The 12,856-nt window shown below is 45.4% G+C and overlaps 1 protein-coding gene across 1 annotated transcript in view; it reads left to right on the plus strand.

The window, feature by feature from the left end:
* ARHGEF12 (Rho guanine nucleotide exchange factor 12) overlaps positions 1 to 12,660 on the plus strand; it is a gene marked incomplete at its 3' end in the record, with an annotated part of 66,642 nt that extends 53,982 nt beyond the window's left edge. Inside the window, exons 25-38 of the mRNA XM_057381772.1 lie at positions 108 to 254; positions 1,039 to 1,124; positions 1,910 to 2,035; positions 3,149 to 3,263; positions 4,098 to 4,198; positions 4,291 to 4,368; positions 5,571 to 5,646; positions 6,016 to 6,183; positions 6,677 to 6,764; positions 7,504 to 7,593; positions 7,741 to 7,817; positions 8,152 to 8,370; positions 10,432 to 10,878; positions 12,299 to 12,660. Coding sequence (XP_057237755.1) covers positions 108 to 254; positions 1,039 to 1,124; positions 1,910 to 2,035; positions 3,149 to 3,263; positions 4,098 to 4,198; positions 4,291 to 4,368; positions 5,571 to 5,646; positions 6,016 to 6,183; positions 6,677 to 6,764; positions 7,504 to 7,593; positions 7,741 to 7,817; positions 8,152 to 8,370; positions 10,432 to 10,878; positions 12,299 to 12,660 — 2,180 coding nt within the window. The remainder of the gene's footprint in view (positions 1 to 107; positions 255 to 1,038; positions 1,125 to 1,909; positions 2,036 to 3,148; positions 3,264 to 4,097; positions 4,199 to 4,290; positions 4,369 to 5,570; positions 5,647 to 6,015; positions 6,184 to 6,676; positions 6,765 to 7,503; positions 7,594 to 7,740; positions 7,818 to 8,151; positions 8,371 to 10,431; positions 10,879 to 12,298) is intronic.
* Between the last annotated feature and the right edge of the window lie 196 nt (positions 12,661 to 12,856).

Raw genomic sequence — 12,856 nt, forward strand, 5'->3', positions numbered from 1 at the left:
ACAGCAGAGCCTGCAGTGTGGTCAGGGAGGGAAATGCTGCTGAGGGAGCTGCTCTGAGCTCATTTCTGACTCCCCAGCTCTAACCCCTCTCTCCCCTGTTCCCCCAGAGCTGTTCTACACCGAGCGAGCCCACGTGCGCACGCTGAAGGTCCTGCACAACGTTTTCTACCAGAGGGTCACCAGGGAGGGCATCCTCAGCTCCAGYGACAAGAGGAAAATCTTCTCCAACCTCGAGGATATCCTTGGGCTGCATGGTAGGAGCAGCTGGAATTSTGGGGTCAAATGGCTGGAAAATTGAAGCAAAGTGACTCTGGAACATGAGGCAAATTCGCACAATATTTGAGATAAATCACAATTGCACAGGACACTACCCTGGGTTTCTTTTTGTTCACTCTTGCTCCATTCCTGATTTACAAAGATATTTTGATGAGGAATCGTGTTCAGYGTTCCCTTATCAGTGTTCCTTATCTCTGCTGATTCATACTTGATAAAAGAAACACTGAGCTTTTTAGGTCAGCATTTGAGACGTTACACTTGTTCTTGAAGAGAATATGAAAACAGGTTTGATAAAGATTGATGTTTTTCTGGTTTTTCTRTTGTTTTTTTGAAGGGTGGCCCCTGATTGTTTAGGAAAAGGACTGCTCCCAGGAGGAATTTCAGTTACTGGATAATCATCTGTGTGGTTTTACAGCTTGTGTTCCACATTTTTCCTGGAAGGGTTCTTAGGAATAAGAACCATTAGGATTACTAGAATTGATTCTTAGATTACTTAGGAATGAATTATTTTAGGGATCAACTTAGGAATAAGTTCATAGGAATCTAAAGAATGGTCTTCATTTGATGACAGATGAGACAGAAGAGCAAAGGAATTAAATCACATTATATTAGCTATTCTAAAYTTTTTAAGCTTCAGTACATTATTAGTAGAAATTATTTCAAATCAAATCTTTTCCTAGAACAGCTTTTATGTTAAATGCTGAAAAATAAGCAATTTGACCACTATTGATAAAATTTACTCTTTTTTTTCTTGTTTTTAAGTTGCACTGAACGATCAGATGAAAGCTATCCGGAAAAGGAACGAGACTTCTGTCATTGGCCAAATTGGGGAAGATTTGCTCTCTTGGGTAAAATTTTTTTAATATTTCTTATGAATGTTTCATAGAGTGACCAACAGAGGCAGAGCTTGGTGAAGGCAGTGAGAGCTGAAGGTCTGGGAGTTGTCATTTCTCTGGAGCCAAAACAGAGCTGGAGGATGAGGGCAGGAGAGGATTTTCATCTGGCAGGAGATAAGAGTCATTTAAGGAACAGAAATAATTTCTTTAGAATGCGTGGGTAGAATAGAAAGGTACTTTTGGAGACATAAAGGTGAGAGTGGGATCCTGAAAAACGGAGAGGCACAATTTGTTTCAGTAACACTGAAATGTGAGCTTTGTGTTGCCTGCGGTGCAGTTCAAAGATGGTTAAAAATACTGATTTCTAATCTTAGAATGTACAGAGCTGAGTTCTTTGGAGTTTATAGTGCTGCTGCAGGCTTCACTTTGGAGATCTTTATGGAAAGGTTTGGCTGYCCCATCCCTGGMAGTGTCCAAGGTCAGGTTGGACAGGTTTTGGAGCACCCTGGGACAGTGGAAKGTGTCCCATGGTAGGAGGTGGATGAGAAGAGCTTTAAGRTCCCTTCCAAMCCAAACYATTSYGGGATTCTGTGATGTTTGAGGGCTGGATTCAGAAAGCTGTGGAGTTTGAGATGTGAAGGGCTTGTCCTGGAGGACAAATCCTTAAACCAGGGCAGAAATATTTCCTGGTGTTCCTTCAGCAATTCCTTTGCTCCCTGGTGAGCCCAGTCCACTCAGTCTGGCACGGGCTGAACTCCAGCCTGTCTGAACTTGGCTTTTTTGTCTTTCTGGCACAGTTTAGTGGAGCAGCAGAGGAGAAGCTGAAACTTGCCACTGCCACCTTCTGCAGCAACCAACCCTTCGCTCTCGAGGTCATCAAATCCCGCCAGAAGAAGGACTCACGCTTCCAGACCTTCGTGCAGGTGAGTTTCCCACAGGGCTTTGTGTTTTTTCCACCAGGCTTTTGAGTTTTTTTCCACCAGGCTCTTGAGTTTTCTCTACCAGGGTTGAAGCTTCTCCACCATGGTTTGAGTTTTCCACAGGGGTTTGAGTTTTCTTCACCACCTTTTTCATTAGGGTTTGAGTTTTCCACAGGGCTTTGAGTGTTCTCCACCAGGCCTTGAGTTTTTCATCAGGGTTTGAGTTTTACACCAGCCTTTGAGTTTTCTTCACCAGGGTTGAAATTTCTCCACCAGGGTTTGAGTTTTCTACAGGGCTTTGAGTTTCTCCACCAGGATTGAAATTTCTCCACCAGGGTTTGAGTTTTCTACAGGGCTTTGAGTTTTCTCCACCAGGCCTTGAGTTTTACATCAGGGTTTGAGTTTTCCACCTGAGCTGCCCCAGGCTGTGACTGGGGACCAGCACAGCCCAAAATTTTATCTAAGACCAGCTCTTAGATAAAATTCCGATAATTAATGACATTAATTAATGGCATCATGCCCAACACTGCCCTCAGCTCAGGATCATTTCCAGTGCTGTGTTTATCTCTCCTGATGGTTTCTGGAGGGTGAAGCCTTCAGTTTTGGGGAACCCAGATTGTCCTGCTGGAGTGCAGGGAGGCACACACTGTCCCAGGCAGGAGATGCCATYGATGCCACTTTTGTGGGGCTCAGGGTGCCAGGGGCAGCAGAGAGGTGCCCACCAGCAGCAGGGTTTGCCWCTGGATGGCATTTCCAGCAGGGAACATCATCCCCATTAGCACATCAGGAATCTGGCAGTCCAAGGGGAGCTGCTGTTGGCTGATGTGCCACATTTGAGAGGCTGAACTGACTGAGATGGATCGAGGATGGGCCCCTGCCCATGGGGAGTAATGAGGGAAGGAAGGAGCAGTTTCAGTGATGAGCGTTTCCTGCGGGTAATTGCAGCTGGAGGGGGGATGTGTTGTCTGCCTGATGGATCTTGGCATCCCTTGTCTTGTATTTAATTACTGCAAAGTGAAGTAATAGATGTTGAAGTGATGAATAGATGTTGTGCATGCAGGTAATTATGGCCTTAATAAAAATGACAAATGCAGATCTCGTGCTGTTGAAATTTAGGATGCTGAGAGCAATCCCCTGTGCCGGCGGCTGCAGCTCAAGGATATCATCCCCACGGAGATGCAGAGGTTGACAAAATACCCCCTTCTGCTGGATAATATTGCTAAATACACAGGTAAAGCCTTTCCCTGGGTTTTGGGCACCCACCTCACCAGCCTTTCTTGGTAAATGTGTTAAATAGCACTTTCATTCTACATCTCTCTCTGTTTTTGTTGCAACCTCACTGCTGCCTTCTGCACAGAGCGTTTTAAAAAATAATAATAAAAAGGAAAATCAGGTATTTGTTCCTCCTTAGGAGAATAAAAAGGAAATTCAGTGTGAAATAAGTGAATCTGTCAAAGCTCTGAGGCAGCACACAACATCCTCCTGCTCTTGTAGAGGGTGGGGTTTGATTAGGATGGGTTACAATAAAAGATTCTCCCAACACAACAGGTAAAAATGTGATAAATAATCCCACAAAACGCCTCTCCAGCTTTACTATCTGATACCTGCTGCAGTGTAATTCCATTACTCGTAAAAATAGACTGCAGCTACAAGTTCCCTCTAATCCTAATTAGGAAAGCATGTGATACTCCATTATCTTTGATGTACTGGTTTATGTTCCTGTTAACTGAATTTTCACTGTGACGGCTGGTGCTAGGGAGAATTGATGGGTTCACCTGTGCCTGTGCTCTTAGGGAAGATTTTAGGTTTCTCAGATTATTTGAATATTTGTCACAGGCCCTAAAAAAGGGAGAGAAACAGTTGTATTATATGTAATGATCTGCAGGTCACAACCAATTCTCTCTTGGCATAAATCTGATTTTTATCACTTTTGCACACAGTGCTGTTGTTGGTGGAGTTCTCAGTGAATTTAACCCCTCTCTCTCTGGTTTGAGGTCAGCACTAGAGGTCTGGCTTGTCCAGTCTTTGCTGGGGAACACTGTCACACTTTGTTTTATCCCTGCAGAGCTGCCTGAGGAGAAGGAGAAAGTCAAGAAAGCAGCAGATCATTGTCGCCAGATCCTCAACCACGTGAACCAGGCGGTGAAGGAGTCRGAGAACAAACAGGTGAGAGGGGGCACGGTGAACACCAGGGCTGGGGGCAGCAACTCTGAGGGGTTTTACTGCTCCAAGTGACCATTCCTTCACATTTTCTGCAGCATTTGGAGGATTATCAGCGGAGACTCGACCTCTCCTACTTGAAACAGTCCGAGGATCCCATGATGGATGAGTTCAGGGTGAGTGAGAGCATTAAAGCCAGCCCTGTGTCMATTCTGTTTGCAGCTCTGTCATTCRGTTTGTGCTCCTTCTGATCAAGTGSTCTTTGGAGATAAATATTTCTGTATGAAAATGAAAACAATTAACCGCAGAAATGAGTGTTTTACCACCTTCCTAAAGGTTTTTGTGGCTTTAACAACCCAGTTCTGCACATAATGGTGCTGATGGAGCTTKTCAGCTCTGTGGAACAAATCTTTATGGCCTGCAAGCTCAAGCACTGTATCACAGAAGAGAAATCTGATGGATAATGAGGGTTGTTGGGGATATTTATCTCATGTGAGTGCATGTCTTAGTGATGTTGCTGGAGCTGRGGAGGCCTTGGAGAGCCCTGAGGTGTAACAGTGGAATTGGCTTTAAAAGAAGAGCTTGTACAGARCAAAGCCTGAAGTCCAGTTTAAAAATACTCAGGCTCCTGTAAATTCCTGTCGTTTTGTAAGTGAAGCTGATTACCTGCTGGTTGCTTCCCCATCTTCCTCAAAGTCAGAGTGTATAAAAAAAAAATACCTATCAATCTGTGTCACATATCCTCCCCCAAATAAACTTGCAAGCATTCAGTGAGGAGAGGAAGAACTTCCTGGCAGCTACGAGATCTCAACTGTCATTGATTGTAGACTCTGAGACTTGGAAGGGATGAATTGTGAAAATTGTCACTTCTGCTCGCCTGCAGATCTAAATGTCACAAGCACTGAAGTGCCTGAAGAATCCATTGACATTACAAATCCCGTCAGATCAGCGGGATGATTTGGAAATCATTTGTAGGCATTTGAAAATCATTTGTAGGCATTTGAAAATCATTTGTAGGCACGCTCGACTTGCAAATCAAGGGCTGGAGCATTAACCAGTTGTAATGCTAGAGCTGACTGGGGGATGTTGGGAAAGCTCCTCCCAGGAACCTGGTGACATCCTGAAGCTCCAGGAGCTTGRCTTGGTGGGGAAGTTTTCCATCCTTTGGCACTTGGCACATGGAAAAAAGTGGTGGAAGGGGAAGAAGGATAACCAAGATTTCCAAATCTCCCAAGATTTTGGGTTCCCTGCTCTGTGTTCCTTTTCCCAGCCCAGGTTTAGCTGTTTGTCTCCAAGCTGGAGTCCCTCTGGCATTCCTGTGTTTTATCATGGCTTGCTTCCATAGAAATTTCATTTTTTTTCTTTCCCCTGCTGACAGAACCTGGACCTCACAAAGAGAAAAATGCTCCATGAAGGGCCCCTGACTTGGAAGGTGAATCGTGACAAAACCATCGGTGAGTCTGGGCCATCTGGGTGTGTTTGCTGGGAAGGAGAGCAGGGAAAAGCTCTGCTSCAGCTCCCAATTATGCTTCTTACTGCCACCTCTAATAATGCCAGCGTGCTCCTCYGAGCTGATTAAATTATTCTTGTCAATCCTGAGATGTGCTGGAGTATCATTAGGGCCACGCAGGGACACAGCAGTCAGTCATGAGCTGATCCAATTCCATCTGTAGCTTTCTGCCCGAGTTTTCACAAGGAAAGATTTGCAAGCTTTGCCTGGAATGGCACAGCACTGATTGCTGCCTCTGCATGAGTAATCAGAAACGCAGTTTTTGCTTTGCTGATGGGAATCTTTTAACTCATTCCCGGGGCTCTTTTTGCAGATCTGTACACTCTGCTGCTGGAGGACATCCTGGTGCTGCTGCAGAAACAAGATGACAAACTGGTGCTGAAGTGCCACAGCAAAATCCTGGCATCCACAGCTGACAGCAAACACACCTTCAGCCCCATCATCAAACTCAACACCGTGCTGGTCCGTCAGGTGGCCACAGGTCAGTGCAGCCTGGCCACAAAACCAAGGGAAAAGCCAAAAATAAAAGATGAGCTCAGCTGAGGATGGATGAGTTTTGTGTCGAGTTTGAGAACACGGGAAACTGCGTAGGCTTAATTCTTGGTTGTCCAACATCGTGCTTAGTATGGATGAGCTGTTTAAACTTCTTTGCATCAGTAATAGGCATTGCTCGAGTTTTAAATAGACTTCTAAATGAAAGTACTCTGATTGTGGTAGAGGGAAAGCGCTCTGGAAATTATTAGAAGGAAAAAGAGGAGAAATGAAGCTTTTTTAAGATGGTTTTGAGATGGGTTTTTCCTTGGAGGGCAAATTTCTTTGATAGGGCAAGGTCAGTGTTTCTTTATTAGTGTTGGGTGTTATCTCATGGACTCCTCTTCCCTTGCTTTGGGCTGGGGKCATGGCCTGGAGGAATTTTGGGAAGCTGTGTGGGCCCTGGCAGTGGTTTAAACTCTCTCTTCCCTGTGTTGRTGCAGATAACAAAGCTTTCTTCGTCATCTCCATGTCAGAGAACGGCGCTCACATCTACGAGCTGGTGGCACAAACTGTCTCAGAAAAAAATGTGTAAGTACTGCTTCAATTCCAGCTGCTGCCTGGTKTGTTGTACCTGAGAGACCTTCACTCCTGAAATTCCCTGAGTTTCTTCAAAATCATCTGAAAACGTGGTGATCTCTGTAGGAAACATCCAAGCAAAGTYCCTCCCTCCTGGCTCACTCCAGACCCTTTTCTGACCTTACAAATGCTTTTTCTCGCCCTTCAAATTCTATTGTTTTGTGTCTGAGTGCCACAGATCAGACACAGAAATTATCCTGCATCTTCATGCAGCACCAGAGACCTTTGCAGATTTACATTCTGGCATCAGAAACACCCCGCTGCAGGAATCCCAATCCGTGGCTAAAAGCTTTATTTCCTCTTTGGGAGAAACTCTTTTCTCCCAAAGTATCAGCAGGGATAGATTTGTTTATGGAATTCATGGCTGTTGTTGCAGTGTGACAATTCAGTAATCTGTGAAATAATGCTTTTGTATGGATTTATGGATGAAATAACTGGTTGATCTGACAAGTGATAAGGTCCTGTCTTATCATTTTTTACCTGCTGAAGAGCATCCAGGTGAGCTGAGCTTTAAGTGCTGATTGCAGGGTGCTCCTGGGGGAATTGAATGTAACAGAACTTACAAAAAATGACATTTCTGTTGACAAAAAAAGAGGCAGTAATAACATTAACTGGATTTAAGAGGATTAAATAGAGACATATTCCTTCTGCTTCACTTGCTGCATGGTTTTATTTGCTGTTTCTGCTGCAGCTGGCAAGATCTCATAGCTCAGATGGCAGGAACTGTGAAGATGGGGAGCAGCAGAAGAGTRATTCCCTTGCCTCAGTCAGGCCCTGGAGAGTAAGTCAAAGCAGCAGGAAGAAGAAGAGCTGGCTTTTCTTCCCCCAGCACCCTTTTTCTTGCTCAAAAATCTGTCCTCCAAAGCACAGATTCCCCTGCAGTCCCCGACGTGACTGAAAGGCTGTGTTTGTTCTTCCCTCCCTGCAGAGAGGAGCGTGAGGAAGAGGAGCAGCAGAAGCTCAAAGAGCAGCATGACATTCCTGCCAGCAGCCTGCAGAGCCCAGGTAAAACTGGAATTTGGGGGAAATAGCATCAGATTTGCTCTGTGCAGTGCAGGTGTGCCCAGCTGTGTTCCTGGTGGCTTGGGGATCCTGGGGCAGCTTTGAGGTTTTTGTGGGAAGGGGTGATTTCTTTACCAATCATTCAGAGAGAAGTGATGCTGAACCTCTTGGAAATGCACTTTTTGCTATTCCCATCTGATTTCTAAACTGCTGGGAAGATTTATTAACCCATTGGAAGAACTGCGTGTTAGCAAAGCCATGCTCATTGTTTTCAGAGTTGAATTTTCTCCGATTTATCTTCACTGTTTCACCTGAATTTCTGTTTTCTCTCCTGCAGATAAAGATCTGGGCCTGGAGTCTCCCTTAATCCTGAACCCTCAGTCTTCTTCACCTCTCAAGGCCAAGGTGGAGGGGCTGCTGGGCYCTGAGGGGCAGTTTGAGAAGGTGCAGCAGGCAGAGCTGGCACTCAAGGACTCCTCTGCCTGCTATGAACACACAGCCACCGGCTCAGCCTCGGTGCCAGAGGGGCAGTGGGCACAGGATGCCCTGAGGAACTGTGAGTACCCATGGGTAGGGCCCGCTGGGGTGGGATTTGGAGGTGGAAATGGTTTAAAAAAGCCCATTTCTATGAATTATCAATCCCCCCGTGGTGGATTTCACACATGGATGTGACGGCGAGGAATTCAGAATTCACACACTGCCCCTTCTGTGTAGGCATCTCCTTGTTTTCCTGGTTTTTTTTTTATATAAAATGGGGGTGATAACSGATTTTTACTGTCCATGGAGTGCTTTGATGACAAAATTATATAGCAGAACTTAGTGTGCAGTGGCCATTGCTGGTCAGCAGTTTTTAAATAAAGCACTCAGCCCTGTACTTAATTCCACAGCACTGGAGCAGAACAGGAGAGCTTGCAGAACAAAATTTTTTTTTTTTTTTTTTTTTTTTTTTTTTAAAATCCTTCAGATTAAGCTCACACATATCCAAAGCCCAGGTTCAGATTTCCTGAGCCCTCAGGAGGTGGTTGGGTATAATCAGATCAACACTTGGTGCGTGTTGAAGTTTTCCTGATGGACASATCATTGTTGGAAATGGTTTGGGGAGGTTTTTAATCACTTCCTCTGCTCTCCTTTCAGAGGAGTTCAGGGCTCTGCAACCTGCTGGACCAGCTCTGGCAGTGCAACTCCTAAATATAACTTCCTGAAATTTGAATGAATTCATTAATCTGGAGATCTCTTCTTGGCAGCTCTGGAAGGGACACCAAGTCCCTGGGTTGTACTTGGAGGGAAGGATCCGTGGAATATTTGCTTTTACCCAAATGCAGAGCTCTCACATCCTTGGCCCCAATTGCCTCTTCCATCTCTCTATCCAAGCAGTGACAGTTCCCTGCACTCTCAGAGTTATCTCGGATTTTTTAATCCATTTATTCTCCCTCTTAGAGGATTCAAAGTTCTTTTCTAGTTCTGAGTGTTTTTTCCAATATTCTTGGTGTTTGTTTTAAGAGACCAAAGCTAAAGTAATTTTAGTTTGGGGGGGTGTGAGGACAGAATTAGTGACCCTACAGCATCTGCTGAGCGTTGAGAATTAAAAAAGCAGCTCCCTCACATTGTGACAGGAGCCTGAGCTGAGTGACTGTTCTGCTGAGTGACATCACAGCTTTTTTTGGGTGTTGCAAGAGCGTTTTGTGGTGAGGATGAACAATCTGAGGCTCTTGACAGCAGCACGTTTTTGTTTGGAACAATGTGTCCCTATTATGAAGTGTTTGGTTGGGATAATTTGGGAACTAAAGGAATGTGGGTTGAAGTTCAACCAGGCATAAATTTGCATGAAATTTAATGTTCCTTCAGTTTTTTTTTTTCTTTTCACTCTGTCATTTCAAACCTGAGCGGAATATTCCCGTTTTCCTCGAGGTGGGAATCCCCTGCCACAGCCACAGCTGTGAGCTTTGCAGGGTAAAACCCAGGCACTCAGGATAATTCCTGGAGACAATTTCTTTATTTTTCTCCAAGGAGACACAACTCACCCTGACATATTTGCAAGGCAAAACAACGAGCAAGGCTGGTGATGCCTTATCAATCAGGCTAATCTGAAATAGAGGCCACACAAACTTAAGAGAATGAGAATAGATAACTTTATTAGAGGTTTAACAGGGTTGCTGGTACATTAGGGCAGACAAAGCCTCCTCCTGAGGCTACACCCAAAATGGACCCTGAGTCATGAGATCTTCACCTTTTTAAAGTTCTGCCTTATTAACAGATTGGGTCTTAATTCTCCAATGATATTTTCAGGTGATGATGTCAACCACCCCAAACTTGCTCTCCCCAATTCTCTGTTGTTTCCATATTTTGGGTCTCTGAGGTGTCCTTGGATTCAGGCTCAGAGAGRAATTGTTTTGYCCAAAGATGGGAGAACAGTTTTAGTRCTATACTAGAGAAWTACAMGAATACAGATRCATGAAAATAGAGAAACTGAAAATYCTCRATACATTTATTTTTATCCCTGTTTTTACCACCGGGAGGAAGTCACACCTCAGTGAGAGGGTGACCTTTGTGTCCTCTTTAACCCCTGGGGTGCTGGGGAGCTCTGTGAGCGTTCCCTGAGCCCTGCCTGTCCTTGCAGTGGGGCTGCTGCGACAGCTCTTGGTTCAGCAGCTGGGCCTGGCTGAGAAGGGCACCCTGGAGGACAGACAGCGCCTGCCCAGGCTCAGGAACACATCCCAGGAAACTCAGAGYGACAGCAGCACCGCAGAACCCTCGGACACGAAATCACAGCTGCCCGGAGCAGGCAGAGCCCTGGGCAGAACTGCAGCGGGCACGGGCGGGCACAGCCCCCGGACTGCAGCCCAGTGCCCGGCCCCCGGGGATGGCAGCGAGCCCACGGCCAGCGGGGCTTTGCCCATGGACAGCACCATCCTGGAGGGTTCCAGCTCGGAGCTGGAGGGGCTGGGGGCTGATGAGAGCGGGGAGCGGTTCTTCGACGCGCGGGAGGCTCACAGCGATGAGAACCCCACAGGGAGCGAGCTGCCCGACGGCAAGGAGGACGAGGAGGTGCAGATCCGGATCTCAGGTGAGCCYCTCCAGCCCCACACTGAGCCCTTCRTGTTTATCTTACACAGGGATAGGTAATCCCAGCTCCCAGCCTCAAAAGTCACAAACATGGGCCTGATCAATTCTGTGTTTTATGAAGGAGAAGCTGAGGTGGAACAGTCTGGAATTGCAGAGGCACCAGGCATGAGCCAAACCCTCGATTGTRGCTGTCCTGGACCACCAAAACATTCTCCCTGAAGGCAAAGCCCTTTTTTTGAAGCTCTTTTCCTGATCAAGCTTTAGAAWAGAAACTCAAGACTTTAATTTTACACTGTAATGGTTACCTGTTACCATACCCCACTCTGAAGCTCTTAAAAGCTCATTATTTTATTGTTTTTATTATTGCTACACATGGGCTATTTGACAGCTACCTGAGCACACCAAACCCAGCACTGAAGCTGAGGTTTCTCTCATTATTTTATTATTTTTATTATCATTGCTACACATCTCATTATTTTATTATTTTTATTATCATTGCTGAACATGGCCTGTTTGAATTTACCTGAGCACACCAAACCCAKCACAGGAGCTGAGGTTTCTCTCCCATGCATTTTGTRGTTGGAGTAGCTACTATGAGGTGAATTCAAGACAAACAGTTATATAGAAGTCTCTTAGCCATAAATATGCTTTTATTTGAAAATTGGATTATATCCACGTGGATAAGCCAATTTGTGACTGCCCCAATGTGCTGCCTTCCGACTACATCTTGCAAATAATTTTTCTCACTGAGACATTTTGAATTATTAAAACTGAGCCAACAACTCRAAGCATCTAATTTATTTGTCACCTCTTCCACTGTTTACTTTTTTAACTGTGCGGGGACATTGAAATGAGATTGATCTGTTTTTAGTCAAACCTCAGTCCCCTGTGCTGTGGTATTGTCGAGAAATTCATTAAACAGAATCCCWTTGCTGGGTGCAGGTTGTGAAAGCGTTTTTCTGTCTGTAATTACTTAATTTTTTAGCATATCAGCAAGCTCTGTTTGAAACCTCAGCTGTCTGCAAGCATCCTCAGAGCCAGAGAAATCAGATTTGTCAGGTGCCCTTAGTGCAAGGGTTTGTCATAGAAACGGAGATTTGGGGCAAGCAGGGAGCTGGGGGATGARCTCAYGGAATATCCTGAGTTGGAGAGSACCCARAAGGATCAGAGTCCAAGTCCTGTCCATCTGATTATGAAATTTTTTAATAGATCTGTTCTCTAATGATGGAGATTTTTAACAGTGTAAAAACCAGCCCTGATCTGTGAGCCTGTTCAGAGCCAACCTGGCCTGACACCGTCACTGTCCTTTGGAGTTCAAAATGTCTCAGGAGATGTTCCTGCCCCACTTTAAAGCCTCCTCAAACTCCCTCCAGCCCTGAATCTTCTGGARGATTCCAGACTCAACCCCATTCTCTCCACAGGAAATTATTTGATCCTCGATGGATATGGAACGGTGCAGGAGAGCTCCACGGACGAGGAGGTGTCAGCCCTGGTCCTGCAGTGCACCTCRCACAGCCAGCCCTCCCTGGACTGTCCCCAACAGCAGCAGCAGCAGCCCCTGTCCCCAAGGGACCCCCAGTCGGATGGGGGCAGCTCCCCCTTTGCTGAGGAGCTGCTGGGCCCTCGCTGGACGGGGCTGGAGGAGCCCTGTCCCTTCCTGGGCAGCCCCCAGCTCCCTCTGGACATCCGTGTGCAGCTCATGCAGTACATCCAGAACATCGAGGATGCCCTGGAGAAGCTAAAGGTACATGGCTATTATTATTATTATTATTATTATTATTATCATCATCATCATCATCATCATCATTATTATTATTTTAATATTATTATTATTATTATTATTAATTCTCTTCTACTGTCGCTGCTGGCCAAACAGCGACAAAAAACAATAGATACAAAACACACAAAAGTGGGTGAAAAAAACCAGAAAGAAAGAAGGACTTTATTGTGGGACAAGCCTCTTTTATCCACTTTAGCAA

Source organism: Malurus melanocephalus, unplaced genomic scaffold (genome assembly GCF_030028575.1).
Source record: "Malurus melanocephalus ecotype Western Australia unplaced genomic scaffold, MMel_1.1 scaffold_527, whole genome shotgun sequence".
NCBI classification, from domain to species: Eukaryota; Metazoa; Chordata; class Aves; order Passeriformes; family Maluridae; genus Malurus; species Malurus melanocephalus.